Source organism: Gavia stellata, chromosome 21, assembly GCF_030936135.1.
Source record: "Gavia stellata isolate bGavSte3 chromosome 21, bGavSte3.hap2, whole genome shotgun sequence".
NCBI classification, from domain to species: domain Eukaryota; kingdom Metazoa; phylum Chordata; class Aves; order Gaviiformes; family Gaviidae; genus Gavia; species Gavia stellata.
The window spans coordinates 9,746,780-9,761,548 of record NC_082614.1 but is presented as its reverse complement, the minus strand read 5'-3'; the positions used below and the strand labels follow the sequence as shown (position 1 = coordinate 9,761,548).

Genomic DNA, 14,769 nt, shown 5'->3' with positions numbered 1-14,769 from the left:
GTTAATAGAAAGTTGAAAGAGCGATTAAACCTGTCTGTTTTGACTGAATAACAGGAATGTTTTTGTTCTTAAGCTAGAAGAAACATCTTTCTCACTGGCTAGTTTCATAGGATATTTTGTAATTACCTTCAAAGATAGGATTTGAGAGTAAAGATTACTCGGGGACCTCAGTAAGAGATTGCACCTGGAAATCCAACTGGAAAAGAAGATAAGTAGGTTCACAGGGAAATGTCTTTTTCTCACAGAAGCCGTTCCCATGTCATCCTGTCTTCAGTTTCACTCAGCATCACAGTCCAAGACAGGATTTCAGCTAGCAAGCTGGATTTTGCACTTGAAAAAATCCTTGAGAAAAACTAAAAGATGCTGGATTTTTCTTCAAACATTTTGAATTTCATTTTAGCACCTCTATGTGTTTATACTTTGATAGGAATTGCTTGAAAATATATATGTACATAGAGGCCAGGGCCCCAGTTCAGCCACATGCCTAAGTATATCCACGCACGAGTCCTTATTTAACCAGCAGAAGGGTATTGTTCAACCTTGACCATGTGTATGATGCTTTGCTGAGTTGGCACTTGGTGATAAATGCTGTGATTCCTCCTTTCACAGTTGCACTACTTGTATTAAAACAGGAATTTGGAGGGGTAGAACTGGAATCTGTGAAAGGTCTCTGCTGTGCAATCCTTACAATAAGGAAGAGCTTGGTGTTGCTTGTATTCTTCCTGGGAACAGCGATGGGACCAGTATACACTTGTCTTGTGCTAGTCATGTTTCCAGTGTTCAGATGTTTTGGCCAACACACACATAGGGAAGTTTGTGCATCCAGCTGCCAGCTCGTTTGGCTGCCCTGGATCTTTGCCACTTAGGGCTTTGAAACATCCGTGTCTTATGTGCAACATACACCACTGTCTTTTTACACAGCAGCTAATTGCTTGCACCAAGTGGGCATATACCTGTTGCCCCAAATGATTCTGTCAGGTTTTGGCCCCCTTCCAAAAGGACTTCCTTTCAGCCTAGATTTTCCAAATCTTCAGGGTATAAGGATCAACAGCATCCACATCAGCTTCAGACCACATGTGCTTTGCAAAACACTGACTTCAGAAGCGACTCAGCAGGTCTTGGAGGAGCAGGAAATTGTACCCAAAATCTCAGTTGCTCTGAATATATAAAGGTTTTTAAGAAAATTATCTTGAATTAATCTGTTTCTGCACTTCGTTGTTCCTCAGGTGATTTAACTGCTGAGGCTGCAGGAGGGAAACCAATCCAAGACAGCCTGATGTACAGCGGGTAAGACCACTGAGGCAACTGAAATTGTTTAGCTGCTGGAGTGTACTGTGCATTAGGGACTTTTGGATTCTGGTGGATGGGAGGGAAGATGTTGCCGAGTTAACTTCTGCTTCAGAAATAACTGTCACCTGCTTGGTTCTGACCGTTTTCAGCCTGATCATCAGCATGTGGCACCTGAATACCAGAGTGTATGTGAGGCAGCATGATAGTCCCCAGGGCTCCTACAACGAGACTCAGCAGAGGGTGCTGGGCAGACACAGCTCTGTTGCTATGCTTTGTAGGGGCGGAGCAGGGTTGGTTCCCAGGCTCTAACAGCTGGGTTCTTTCTGTCATTCTTCAGGAGTTCTCTAGTGACTTCAGCAGGCTTGGAAAGCCAGGGAAGGACACCATCTCCTTCACCCCCATACAGCAGTTCTCCTAGCCCATCCAGGTAAGAAAGACTGTTCAGTGGTGACTGTGCAAGATTGATTAATTGAACACCCATTGACTTCCAGGAGGGGATTTTGCAGATGTTGGTATGCCAGGCAAGATCCACATCTCTCCTTTTAATTAAAGGGTAACAAGAAATACCCAGGAGAAACTCACCAGCCTTGGGCACTGATCAGTCCCAACTACAGAGCCTGTCTCTCCCTCTTCTGGCCCTCAGGAGGGGCTAGGAGAGAATGCAGTAGAGCTGGAATTAACTCTGTTTCCTGGGGGGCCAGGGATTATTCTCAAGCAGAAAGTAAATGTACTCCACTGGCATGTATGTGCTACTCATCCCTTCTGTGCTCAGCCTGCAGAGGCGGTGAGTATTCCAGCGAAAGACCCTTGTTTCTAAATTCGTGCATTGAATTAGAGCACAACATTTCAGCCAAGGCTGAAACTACGATGGACTTCAATTACTGGGAGGAGTGTTGCTCATCTCCCCTTGCTGTTGAAGGACAGATCTGGGCCTCCTTAGTTGCTTGCAGTTTGCTTGAAGATCCGAAAAGCTCCTTGCACTATGTCTGTATAAAGTAATGCTGCTACATGGGCCTTGTTTACTAACGGAGCATGCAGGAGTAGGAGTAACAAGTGTAAACAGGCGTGGTCATAGGTTTAGTTCCAACTAAACCAGTTGCTATAAACTCAGCTTTAGCCTTTAGAAATGTCGTAGGTGACAGCTGCCCCCACACAACAGCACCAGCTGCCCAGCGCTGCCAGCGGGTCCAGACGTGTTTGTGTTCAGAAGACTTCAATGGTGTGTGGAAGGCAATCCCATTGACTCTAGAGCTGGAAGCTTTAGAGTACGTGCTTAGCTTACAGGGAACTGGTGGTGTTGCTTCCCATCTCATTCTTGCCTACTGGGGAAGAAGGACAGCTTTCATCTTCCTTTCTGTCAGTATGGCACCTGTCGGGGAAGGACAGTTGAAGGGGATTTCACAGTGGGAGATGGATGACCCTGAAATCTTTCTTAAGAAGAAAATGTAGTCCTAGGCTATGTGTTGAACACACTCGTCACATAAATGGAGCCCAGAAAATGACAAAACATAGCCTCAAAGCATACAAACTTAAAGGAGAAGAATATAGCTCAAAGCCTTGCTGACGTGATCAGATTAATTGGCAAGCACGTACCACAGTGTGGAGTTTAATTGCATGAGGCTTCTTATGCCATCAGCTGCTAAGCTTTTTAACAGCTTATTCCTTAACTGATTCCTTTGCATTCTGGGAATCAGTCTTTATTAAAGGATTTGGCCTTGTTTGTGGACAGCAGTGAGTGGAAATTCATGGAAGTTGACTACAAATGCTGCCTACTTTTCTCTGTTCACTGCTGTCTTCACCAAACTGGTCTCGTCGTATTCTACTGGATCACAAGGTGGCAAGTTGATGCCAGTGGCTATGATCTAAACGTGTTTCTGCTCTCGCTGTCTTTCCTACTCATTCCCAGCAGCTTCTGTGGAGGAGATGCCAAACCCTCTAGTGCTGCTTTCCACTTTTCTATCTGCTTTGAGGAAACACTGGAAAGTTACTTCCTACCCTGTCCAGGATGGGGAATAAGACATAAGTAATGAAAGATAGGAACAGTCACTCTGAATCCAGAGTGTAAAGCATGATATTTGATCTGTCCTCTGAAAGTGCTTTGAGCTGGTGCCACCCAGGTATGCCCTTACTGTTAACACGGGTTTCGGTGCCCTCCACTGGAGATGTCATGAGGCCCGTTGGTTCAGCACTTGGCTTCACTGGCGCAGAGAACTTCTGATTTTCTCTCCATCTTTGCTCACTCGGAAGCAGCAGTTCTCCCTTTTGTGTGTGGCTCTAGGCTAGCAAGCAGTGCTGGATGCAGTCCAATTAGGACAGAAAGCAAAGGCTATTTTAAAGTGGCCAGCAGTGGGTTTTCCTCAGGATGGCGTGGTACACTCTAGAGCAGCTCTCCTTGTTGTTAACTAAGAGCATAAGGACTAGGCAGAATTAAAATATGCTGGCAGTTGATTTTTTTTTCCTTGTTGAAGATGCTTAATAAATCTAACAAAAGGTAATTCCTTGGATGTATCCCACAGCAATGGATTTAATACCATTTTCAAAGAGCTTTTAATTACTGCCAAGTAATTAAACTCCCTGTCCCAGCTTTATCTCTTGATCTTTGCAAATTTATGGTCAATTGTAGTCTTTAAGGCTTGAGGCCAATTAGCAGGTTTAGGATATGTCACCTCATTTGGATGCTCTCGTTTGCAGCATGCACCTCGTGGAGAAACCTGACTCCTATAAGGACTTGTTATAACCTCTTGGAGAGAGTGGGAATCATTTCACCAGAGAACTTCTTTTCCCCCAAAGGATTTTGGCCAGATTGAAGAGATAGTGTTTGAAATTTATGTTGAAATTCAGGATATGTATAAAGTTTGACATTAACCGTCAGATTTCTTGGTTAAAGCTCTGATTGCTTTATGTCTGTCTGACTCTGTGTCTTACACTGATGGAAGGCAGAGACACCAAAGCTTCACCTTTTCACTGAGCAATCAGAAACCTTGAATGTCTTTATTTTATTGTATGTCAATGAAGAATCGAGGCTTCCGTGCTGCCTTTTAGAGACACACATCAGATTAAAAGTCTGTTCTCTTGGTGGAAGAAATAAGAAGGAATATATATAACTTTAAAAATTAGACATCTTGAGGAACAAAGCAATCGGAATCATGTTTTGATCTTTCAGCCTCAAAGAAGGATCTCTTTCAGTTATTTGGCTCTGTTGTGATGGAAAAGCGTCTTCATGTGCACAGTGTGGAGATCTGCAGACATATTCCTGCAGGTCAGCTTTGTGCAACACTGTCACCATAAACCACAGAGTACTGCTGACCTTCCCCAAAAAAGAAATTCTGGTAATGGGATGCTTTGCCAAATAAGACACACACTCTTCTCTCTTCCCCTGTGCACACACGTACATTCTTACTGAATTAAATATCTCCTTTTATCTTACGTAAAACACTTCCACTCCGAGTGTTAGACCTGCAGAAATGATACTTCCTGCTTCTCGGGAGCAGACCCAGGTGTGTGTCCTCAATTGACAACAAGGAAGACTGCAGAGGCCTTCATCACCAATAAGGTCTTTCTGTAATTGTGCAACATTCCTGCAATTGGTGTTGGCAGTTGTAAATAGCATTGCCATGGCAATTAATCCTAGAATTCTGGAGCCTTTGGGAAAAGACTTTAGGCAGCTACTTAGTTAAATGTGGTGTTTGCATGGTTTTTGCATAGCATGGTGTACAGGCTAAGAGTAACAGGGGAAACTGTCACCCAGGGGAATAGATGTTGGATGTGAGCTGATTAACCTGCTTGGAAGGAACTAGAAAGAAGTCTGAAGTTTGCGGAATAGGCCTGTCCCATTTTGTGTGTGTGATGTTCTAGCTGATCTTGATGGGTATATAGATACCAGCTCCTGTCCCCCAAATTTATTCTCTCCTGAGTTGCCTTCTCCACCCTGTAGTTAACTTGTAAATACTCTGATATACACCACAAGTTTGTATTCTCTTCATGGCATGCTGAGACTTTTGTGGAGATACCATTGCTGCAGCAGTGCCTCATGCAGTAGCTCTTGGCAGCAAAATCTTTGCTGGTGTCCTTTGTGAGCCACTCAAGTTTAGCTCCTGTTCGATGATATACTCTTTGGCTGTGGATCTGAGCTGTTGGAAACTAGGCCAGTTGTGGCCTGAAACAGCAGGGCTCCAATTTTCCTGGAGGGAGTGGTGCGCTTGGGCGTATGTTTTAACTTCAGTCCGTGGGTGGGAATTGTGCTGGAAGAAGGGTGCCTGTTTTCAGGAGATGTGTGGTGCCACTTCCCTTTGATACGACTTTGAACTACTTCCTAGTATAAACCCACAACCTGAGAGCAGCCAAGGGGATGCTCCCTGTGTACGATTGCTTTACAGAGATAAAACCTCCAATTACCTGGCTGAAGGCCCACCCCTTACAAGAGCCTTTCTTTGTGTGTCTCCTTTCAACAGCCGGCCAGGTCAGTTTTCTAGCAGCAAGTACGGACACTCTGTGCCCATTCCGGTCCCAACGCAAATTCATAACTACCGGCGGATTGAGCAGAACCTGCAGTCTCCCAATCAGTACACCTCTCCACGGTAAGTGCTGGGGCTGGGAGGAGGGGGTGACATCAGTGCAGGGGCTCTTGTATTACAGCTTGAGGGTCGTAAAACAAACTGTTTCACAGTTTGTTTTCTGTACCTCTAAAAATTTCCCTGTGTGATGGGCTCTCCCCTTTGCTGTAGGGAGCCAGTGTGGTGTGTGTAACATAGTTTTGGGGTATTATTGTAGCAGTGTTAAGATTTATTTGTTACCGCGTGCTGTAAGTTTTGTCTGCATGTATGTATGTATGTGAGGCAGCTCTCATCGACTTTCAGCACAGGCTGAGCCCATTTGAGTCTGACAGCTTTTCCCATGCCAGGTACGGGTTGGGTGTCCAAGCAGAGAGAACCATCCATTTGGCAAATGCCTTTATAAAAGGAAAATGTTGAGATAAACAACCAAAATGGATGGGGCTGGAAAACTTACCTGACTTAACCTTAATTGGTTCCTGTAGCTAGTCACACCATGGATGATGTGTCTTACACGAGTTGCATATTAATGTGGTTATGCAGCCAGGGCTCATTAAGTCATTGAGCAATGTATGCCTGTGAGGCAGAGCGTGTTTTCTGAAGGCCATCAGGAGGACCTGGATGCCAGGCTTCAGCTGTACAGCTGTCCTGAGTTCAGCAGTAATGCCTTGCACATCCAAGACACATAGGGCTTCTATCTCTTCTCATGCATAATTTCTGGTTCTTACAGGTTTGAAATCTGGGTTGACAATGGCAGCCCAGGTTGTAGACTGGTTGGAAGGAGACTCATACAGGATCTTAAAGAGTTTGTACAGCAGGGGTGTTCAAACAGAAGTGTCTATGAGGTGTCACGTCTTTTCTTGGATGAGTTGCTTCAGTATCTGGATTAGTTGAAGTTTAGATTTCAGAAGTAGGGTAATACCTATGTCAGCCTAAGTTTGGGCTTCAGCTAGCCTAATTCAGGATAAGGCTTATTCAAAATGAACCCAGAAGTAGAGACATGGTATGTTGATATTAATCAGGGATCAGCAGAGAGATTGTTTTGTGCCAGCGTTACTTTAATACTATCTTATGTTCACTTCTTCGAGTGTGTGGCAGGTTTTGTGGTAAGCTCCTTCCTGTTTCCTATGTGCCTTGTATTTTTTACACCAAAACTTGTGGACCCTGTTATTGTTGAAACTCACAAGAGAGTCCTGGTTATCCATGTGATGTATGAAGTGAGAGCTCTGGAGAAGGTGCACCCAGGCATGCCGTGCCTACCCCAGACCTGGTGATGGGCTGCTGAGTTCAGGTTCAAAGCCTGCAGCTACCAGCCGGGGATCAAATTGTCATGTTTTGCTCCTTTTAGTCAGCACTGTGTAATGATGAGATTAGCGTCGTCCCTGCAGAGGAACTCGAGGAATGGACCCAATCAGATGATTCACACTCTGCTTTTAGCATCTTCTCAAAATCTCTGGCGTCACGGGTTTTTTCTGCCCCAGGAAGCCATATTTATCTCTCACCATCACTTCCTCTAATCAGCAAATTCAGTAGACACCCTTCAGGAATGGAAGGAGAAATCTTCATCAAGCATTTACTGTGTGATTCCACTTTTCCATTAGGTGTATCAAGTAGGCCATTACAGCCAAGTGCCTCACCATGTTTGTCAAGTCATTTGACTACAAACCTTGACATACACTCTTGGTTCTGAAAAATTGACCGCTGTCAACTGACTGGCTGGTGTATGCCTGTGTAACGTAGCATGTTTGTGGATAGATATGTTGCTTGTTGAAGTGGTAATTATGTGTGCGCACTTTTGGCCACATCACCTGTCCCGCTTGTCTGCTTGTTTGCTTATCCCGTGTCTCGTAGGGTGGCATTTGACATTCCACATCTTTCAGCAGCAGCAGTCAGCTGGTGTTTTTTTCTCTGCAAGTTCCTGATAGATAATACTCAGCCTTCTGGATGGCTCATATTCTGGAGAATTGAAAACATGGGGGAGCAATACTTTCTGTCACTGAACATCTAGGTATCTTTTCACCTTGCCAGGTGTCCATTTCCTTGTTGTGTATTCATTTTGCTTCAGGGCCAGGCACTTGATGAGCATTAGGCCTCTGAATCTGGAGCAACCTGAAGAGAAGTGATTTTTAGATGAAAATTTTAAAGGATTTCCTTTTTTTCCCAAGCATGTGAATATAGTGTGGATTCATTTGGCTGAGAAATGTAGTAACACATTGAAAATAGGGGGAGTGGCAGATCAAACTCTTGTTTCTCAACTCCTGAAATAGATATTTAATTTTTTTTTATTTAATGTATTTTTTTTCTGAAACGTGGCGTAAAGTAAAGCATATACCTAGTAGTGTTGTTGAGTAGATGTACTGACATCAGGATGACTTTGCCATTCCTGGCTAATGTAACTAGCCCTGCTTGCACTGCTGAAACCCATATGCCTTTGTTCCTTCTGCTCAGATACGTATGCACAGCTTAATGCAGCGTCACTGGGAGAGGAGGCAGGATACCTTGCTGGTAGCATCTTCCAGTGGCTTGAGCACAGAGGGTTTTTCTCAGCATATTCATTGATTCCTGTCTAGAAGACCACCTACTGACTGAGACTAATGTTCTTTTAACAAGGGAAAAAAATGTTTCCAAATTGAGAGTAGAAGGAAGGATTTGATGAAAAGACTGTCTTCTCATATAGAGGAGTGTAATGGGAATCTTTGTGAAGGAGCCTGCAGAGGCAGAATGGCATTTCAGTAAATAGAGTTTAGGTTGTGTGTTCTTAACGAGTGGTGAAAACATTAAAATATTGAGAAATAATTAATTAATGTACAATAATTCCGTCTCTCTCCAGAGGGATGGCGTGGCTGTACTCACTTTCCCGCTAGTCTAGTTTCCTCTTCTGTTTCGTTTTAGCAGCTGGGTAATACTTGAGGTTCCTGCATGCGCGAGCTGTACAAATTAATTTTAAGTCCCTAAGGTGAGGCTTCACAAGGAGTTAAAGGAGTTTGGAGCCCGGGCAATTCTGACTGTCCAGCACAAAAAGAAATTCCTCCGGGTAGTACTGAACTGTTCAGATCTGGCAGCCACATAGTGCTGTTTTGGTCTGTAGCTTCTGATCTGAGTCAAAGCTCTGTTGCAGAGCAGTGCCTTTGGCACGGTTTAGCTCCGCATCGTATGACCTGCACTCATGGAGCTTTCTACCTAAATGGCTGCTCTGACAAAAGAGCGAGTGGCTCAGCGCAGGAGGGACACTTGAATAAAGCCCTCTCAGGGCATTCTGAAGACACTTTCTAAAATAAACACCTTGGATGTGGCAAGATACAAAACTCTGTTTCATACCTGATACCTGAAAGCATCTAATAGTGACTTCTGAAAAATGACAGGCTTTCCTGCTTACAGCTGAGCTAATCTCGTTCTTTCTTTTCATTTGTTTTGCCAATTTTTGTTTGGATTAAAACTCTTGAGAACAAGGATTACCTTCTTAATCTGCATTGGTGTAGTCCCAGAACAGTGGGATTTTGATCCAGGATGAACAGTCATGAAGCTCCATTTCTGTGGAAGTAGCTCTGTGTGTGTGTGTGTGTGTGTGTGTCTCTGGTGATACTGTTCTCCTTACTCTTCTATACTGGCATCTGGAGTAACGTGTGCGCTGTTGTTGTTTCCTTACAAGGTCTGGTACCGTCCGGAGATCTAGCAGTACAAGTCCTCTTGGTTTTCCTAAAACTGGTGCTTCCCCTCCTTATCCTGGAGAGCATGGATCTGTGCCAAGCTCTAGAAAGCTCTCCTTTGGCGGTGCCAAGCCATTTATGCCATCACCACAAGGTAAGATGTCAACTGGCATGTTGCTGCCCTAACAAAATCACGTGCCTCTTTCCTGTAAAGAGGGAGGTTATGACCAGCTGTAGCTGCCAGGTAGTAGGGAATTCAGGCTGTTGTACTCTCCCATGGCTCTTCTCAATAGATGATTTGACAAGTGTTTTGACCTCAGTAAAATGGAGAGGAAAATACCTATTAGCTCCAGGAGAGGCAAGCTTTGTTTTGGTGTCTGCATCAAACATTGTGCTGCCCTCTGAAGAGGACTTCTGTAAGCGTGAAGATCTTTTTACTGGCTCAGGCTGGGGTGAGAAAAAAATATAAGCCAGTTGTTGTCAGAGCGAAATTCTGACTGGCTTTGGAAAGGCTTGAACTTCACTGTTCAAACTGAAAAGTAGCTGTCTGAATATCTGGTAGCCTGATCCAGATGCTAACAAGCAATTCAAGTGGAAAAGGGATAAGAAAACCCCCAGTGTGCAACTGATGCAATTTGCTGTTTTCTATGAAAGAACAGGCTCTGATGTAACTAGCTATTCTATATCCCTAGTGTCTCCAATCCTGTATTTATTAGTCTCTGCTGGTGGGGAAATGCAGAATATTCATATTCTATTCCTCTGAATTAATATTACTGTGAAGTCAGACTAAAACTGGCTAAACTAATACCAGACAGATTATTTTTTTTCCTTTTTCAGAAGTTGTTGATCTTTTCACTACGCAGCTAGGGCTGAGAAGATGGGAGAGATAACTAACATCTTTCTATAAAACAGATGACACAGTGTTGTTATTGCCTATGGAAACTTAATGAACTTTTTATATTGTGTTCCCTCAAAGTTGGAACAATCCCAGAGCAGCCCAGCCAGACTGTTATCCCCTCTTCTCTTGGAGCAGAAGTGAGAAGCCGGATTCCTGTCGCTGGTGCGTTGGTCCTTACCTTCCTTAATTATTCCTATGGATAAGGCCAGAACCACAGGCTCAGGGCATTCAAGGTTGGGTATGGTCCTTCAGCAGCTTCTCTTGATGCTTGGCCAGCCAGGATTTCTGTGTGCTGGTAGGAGTTGGGGTTGATCCATTCACGTCCCGTCAGCCAGCCTCTTTCAGTGCTGACAGACCCTGTGTCACAGAAACTCAAATTTGTGACTTTGAAGTCAATGGATTGAGTGAAGGAAAAGCAACCTAAAACCCCCAACTCCCCCTCTGCTAAGTGACCTGCTTGATGTGTAATTTCCTTGCTGCTGAACTCTGACAGTTAGAGTCCCTTTCTCTGTAAGGGCTGCAGTGAAGGAAAGAAGCTACACTTCTATGTCCCTACTGTGCCCGTCTCTTCCTTCTGTAGAGTCAAAACCCGATCAGGCCTCACAGGTTGTGGCGGTGATCAGAGTGCCATCCTTAGCCATCCACTGAAGGTTTTGATCTGTAGATGTTTCAGCAGTGGATCCTGGGATCGGGCTGGCTTTTTGTGTTAGAACCGGAAAATGATGTGGTTTGTTGCTGTGTTTGGGCCCTCCAGGTTCCTCGGCACCCGAACACTCTCCTCGAGGGATGGGCTCCCGGCTCCACAGCGCTCCCAACCTGTCAGATTTGCATTCCTGCAGGCAGAAGATAACCAAGCAGCACTCTGATCCTCTAGTTGCTCACTTCGGTCATACCCCAGTCAGCCAGCCCCTGCAGATTCATGGCTTGCAGCACTGCCGGCAACTCAGATCCTCACCGAAGCTGTCCGAGTTCATGCAGAGAAGCCCTTTGCCAACTATAATGGGCTCCCCTACAAAGGTATGTCAAAGAGTCTGCTTTTGGGTTTCTCACAGCTTGATCTCTTGGGTTATTTGAGGGTGAATTGCTGCACGATCAGATAACTTTGACCTGGATTTATCACCACTTACTAGCTTTTCTTCAAGGGCTGTTTAGTGAGCTGTGTGAAATGGGGTAGTGTCCTAGTTCTTAGTGGACAGATCTCACTTGGCAGCAGTGTTCACCGTCTGAGCAGAGTCCAGGGTTTTAAACAGGCAATGAAAAGGAGCTGCCCAGATTAGGCAGAAGCGCATTAGTGATCTGCAGTGCCTGCACTGGTTTGCACACAGCAACTCAGCTTGTGACGCAAGTGAGTGTCCAGTAGGAATCCCCAGTGGAGATGGTAGGCGGTGAGGCAGGTGACAGCCCTGGTGTCTCATGTGAAGGTCGCACTGTGACAGCATTTTATCTGTGCTTCTGTTAGGCTGCTACAAATTTTCAGCAGAGTTTGTTGTCCTTTCATTTTAGTATTTCTAGGATTGGGGACAAGTAACTGCGTGAGGTGGGATTTCTACCTGTTTAGCTCAGGCAGGTTGTTAAGCATACAATTTAATTTTGATAAACGGGGGGTGGGGAGAACCTTCCTCCTTCATTTTAAAGACAGATCTCTGTTTTTTTTCTGTTGTTCTTAGGCTGTGTCCCCATTTGAGTTTCCCAAAACCCCAAGTTCCCAGAATCTCCTCACCCTCTTGGCCCATCAGGGGGTCATGATGACTCCAACACGGAACAAGACCTTGCCAGATCTGAAGGAGATGGGTCATTTCCACTGCCAGCAAACTGGCCTGGGATTGAGGCCTGTGGAAGAGATCAAGGGCAGGTAAGCTATAGTCTGATTTATACAGTGGTGCTTCGTTGCCTAATACAGGACGGATGGGGCAAATTTCAAACCCCAGCTAACAGTGAAGTTGTAATGTAGCATCTGTAAACATTCTGTAGTTGCCTGCTAGCACCCTTGGGTTGCAAGCACATATGATGCAGATTTTTAAAGTCTTCCTCTATGGGGGCAGGCCATGGCCTAGATTTTATGAAATGAAAGATTGTCTGCAGCTTCACACTGTGTTTAGTGTCCAGGGTTTCATCAAGCAGGGATGTAGGATTTTGTTATTAGACCAGACTCCCTGCAATTATGCAGATGTGTGCTTTGCTCTTTGTGAGGCCTGTGCCTGTCATGGATGGGAGGGTGTTATGGGTGTTCCTTGTCCATCAAACAGTGGGCACAGGACTTCAGACCAGAGGTCTGTTTGAAAGATGTGTGCCGACTGTCATGAGTGTTGCAGGATACAAAGTCACTCAGGTGTTAGTGTTAAGTTTTTCTTACATGCCTCTCTGCAGACTGCAGCTTTCTCCAGTGATCTGGAGGAGTCCTCTGATATTAATTTCCATATATTCCATCAAAGAAAAATTGTGTTGTAATAACGCTGTAGTCAGTACTTGCATTACTGCAGTTAATCACGGTAGTTGTGTGCTTTCTACAAGTAGCAGGAGGTGCTTCAGATGCTCTGTTGAAAGAGGAAGAGCGGTTATTTCAGCTCCAGACTGTTTGCTGTGTAGTGTTAAGTGGTTGTGGACTAGGAATGGCACAAACTGGAGTGGAAGTTAGCTGAAATCTTGCACCTGTTGACTTTCTGCATCATGTTGTATGTCCTCTTTTTAGATCTCTGAGCACAGGCAGGCTCACTGACTTGCTTCTGAAGGCAGCCTTTGGGGCACAGATCTCAGAAACTGGCAGCAACGACAGCCTGAACAATGAGAAGCCAATGGAAATTGCAGGTAGGTGGGGAGGCCAGGCAGATCTGGCAGGATGTCCTGGGTTGGGGTGAACAGTTTGCCTGCGTGCCTCCTACAAATGGGAGGCTGCTTTTCTGATGGCTTTTGGCAAAGGAAGTGACTGCCGTGTGTGAGGAGTGTAATGTTGTTTGCTTTCTTATGTGGAGCGCTCAAAGGTCTGTGGGCTACGCGTGCTGTGTAATTGCTGGCTAGTGGTGTGATTTTTGTAGGCAGGGCTTCCTCTTTTGGCCCCTTCTGAATGTGATAACGTGTGGAAGTGGGGACTTTCTGCCAGGCAGTTCAAATATGAATGGCTCTGCAAGGGTGGGTCTTCCTGGGCTTGCAGGTTGGGAAGCAAGGAGGGGAGAACAGCTGCAGCAATGCGTAACGCTGCCCAGGCTCGTGTCCTGTAGTCCGTGCCGGCCTGGCCCAGCCGTGTTCTCGGGGGATGCCTCCAAAGGGAGCGCTGGCCTGTGCTGGTAACCACCATCTCCCAAGAGAGTCTGCAGGAACATAAAACTGCTGGGTGAGGCACACCGTGCTCTGAGTAACTTTCCTGTAATGCCAGTCTGCACCTTTCAACTGTCTCCCCAGCTCCCTCAGGTGCTTACGGAGGGACCCTGCACTCTGGTGCCCGGGCTGGGGGCTCTGCCAGCCCATCCCCAGTGATTTTTACTGTCGGATCCCCTCCCAGTGGAACAACCCCCCCACAGACCACGAGGACCAGGATGTTTTCAGGTAAAGGGCTGATACCTACCTGCCTGTTCCAGTGGGAATGCCTGGGGGCAGAGCGATGTATTGAATTCCTTGCTGCTGGATACTGGTGATGGCAAAGGGCTGCTCAGAGCACAGTCCATAGAGCTCAGCTGGTCTACATGCCTTTGAGGTTCTCATGCTGGCTCCTGCCAACCCCAGTGATGGCTGATAACTGTTTGCACTGGCACAAGGACTAATGACAGGTAGTGGTTTTCCAGTACTGGAAGAGACAGGTAAACTCTTCTTTTACTTCATTGCTCTGCTTCAGGAATAATGCTGCAGCTGTTCATAGACCCACTGTTGCTGATAGGTCAACAAACATAAAGATTGTGTTGCGTTCCGATTGTTTTCTCCGTGAGTTTTGGATGAGCTATAAAAGACGAGTGTGACCATCCGTGCCCAACAATTTCAGTGCACAAGTACCGTTAGGAAAGGGCCAGGATGGCTCTGTATGCAAAATTATTAGTGGTGTTGCTTATGCTCTGAGCTGCTTAAGCAGGAAATGGGGAAATGCACTCCTGCTTGACAGATACTTCTTTTAAGATGCCAGTGCTCTGGCCTCATCAGCCAACAGTTGAGGCTATGGCAATTGGCCCTGTTGGGATAGCATGTCTGGGAGCTGGAGTCTATCTTCAGTTTAAGAAAATATTTGGACACTTTTATTTGCATTTTTGGCTTGTTTGGGTTCTTGTCTTGGCTGTTCCCATCTGAATGTAGTCGACTCTTGTTCTTAATTACTTCAGGGAAGGTTTGGATGTAACCATGAATAAGTTGCTTGACTGGGATGGGGGGACACATGGGCTCAGTTCCTGGCTATAGCTTGCAT

General features: G+C 45.4%; 1 protein-coding gene across 1 annotated transcript in view; it reads left to right on the top strand.

Annotated features, from left to right (window-relative positions):
• The window catches only part of ULK1 (unc-51 like autophagy activating kinase 1), an 82,013-nt gene that overhangs the window by 55,316 nt on the left and 11,928 nt on the right, over positions 1–14,769 (top strand). Inside the window, exons 14-22 of the mRNA XM_059827619.1 lie at positions 1,227–1,287; positions 1,628–1,717; positions 5,742–5,867; positions 9,490–9,641; positions 10,464–10,547; positions 11,140–11,402; positions 12,053–12,237; positions 13,075–13,190; positions 13,782–13,925. Of these exons, the coding sequence (XP_059683602.1) occupies positions 1,227–1,287; positions 1,628–1,717; positions 5,742–5,867; positions 9,490–9,641; positions 10,464–10,547; positions 11,140–11,402; positions 12,053–12,237; positions 13,075–13,190; positions 13,782–13,925 (1,221 nt within the window). The remainder of the gene's footprint in view (positions 1–1,226; positions 1,288–1,627; positions 1,718–5,741; positions 5,868–9,489; positions 9,642–10,463; positions 10,548–11,139; positions 11,403–12,052; positions 12,238–13,074; positions 13,191–13,781; positions 13,926–14,769) is intronic.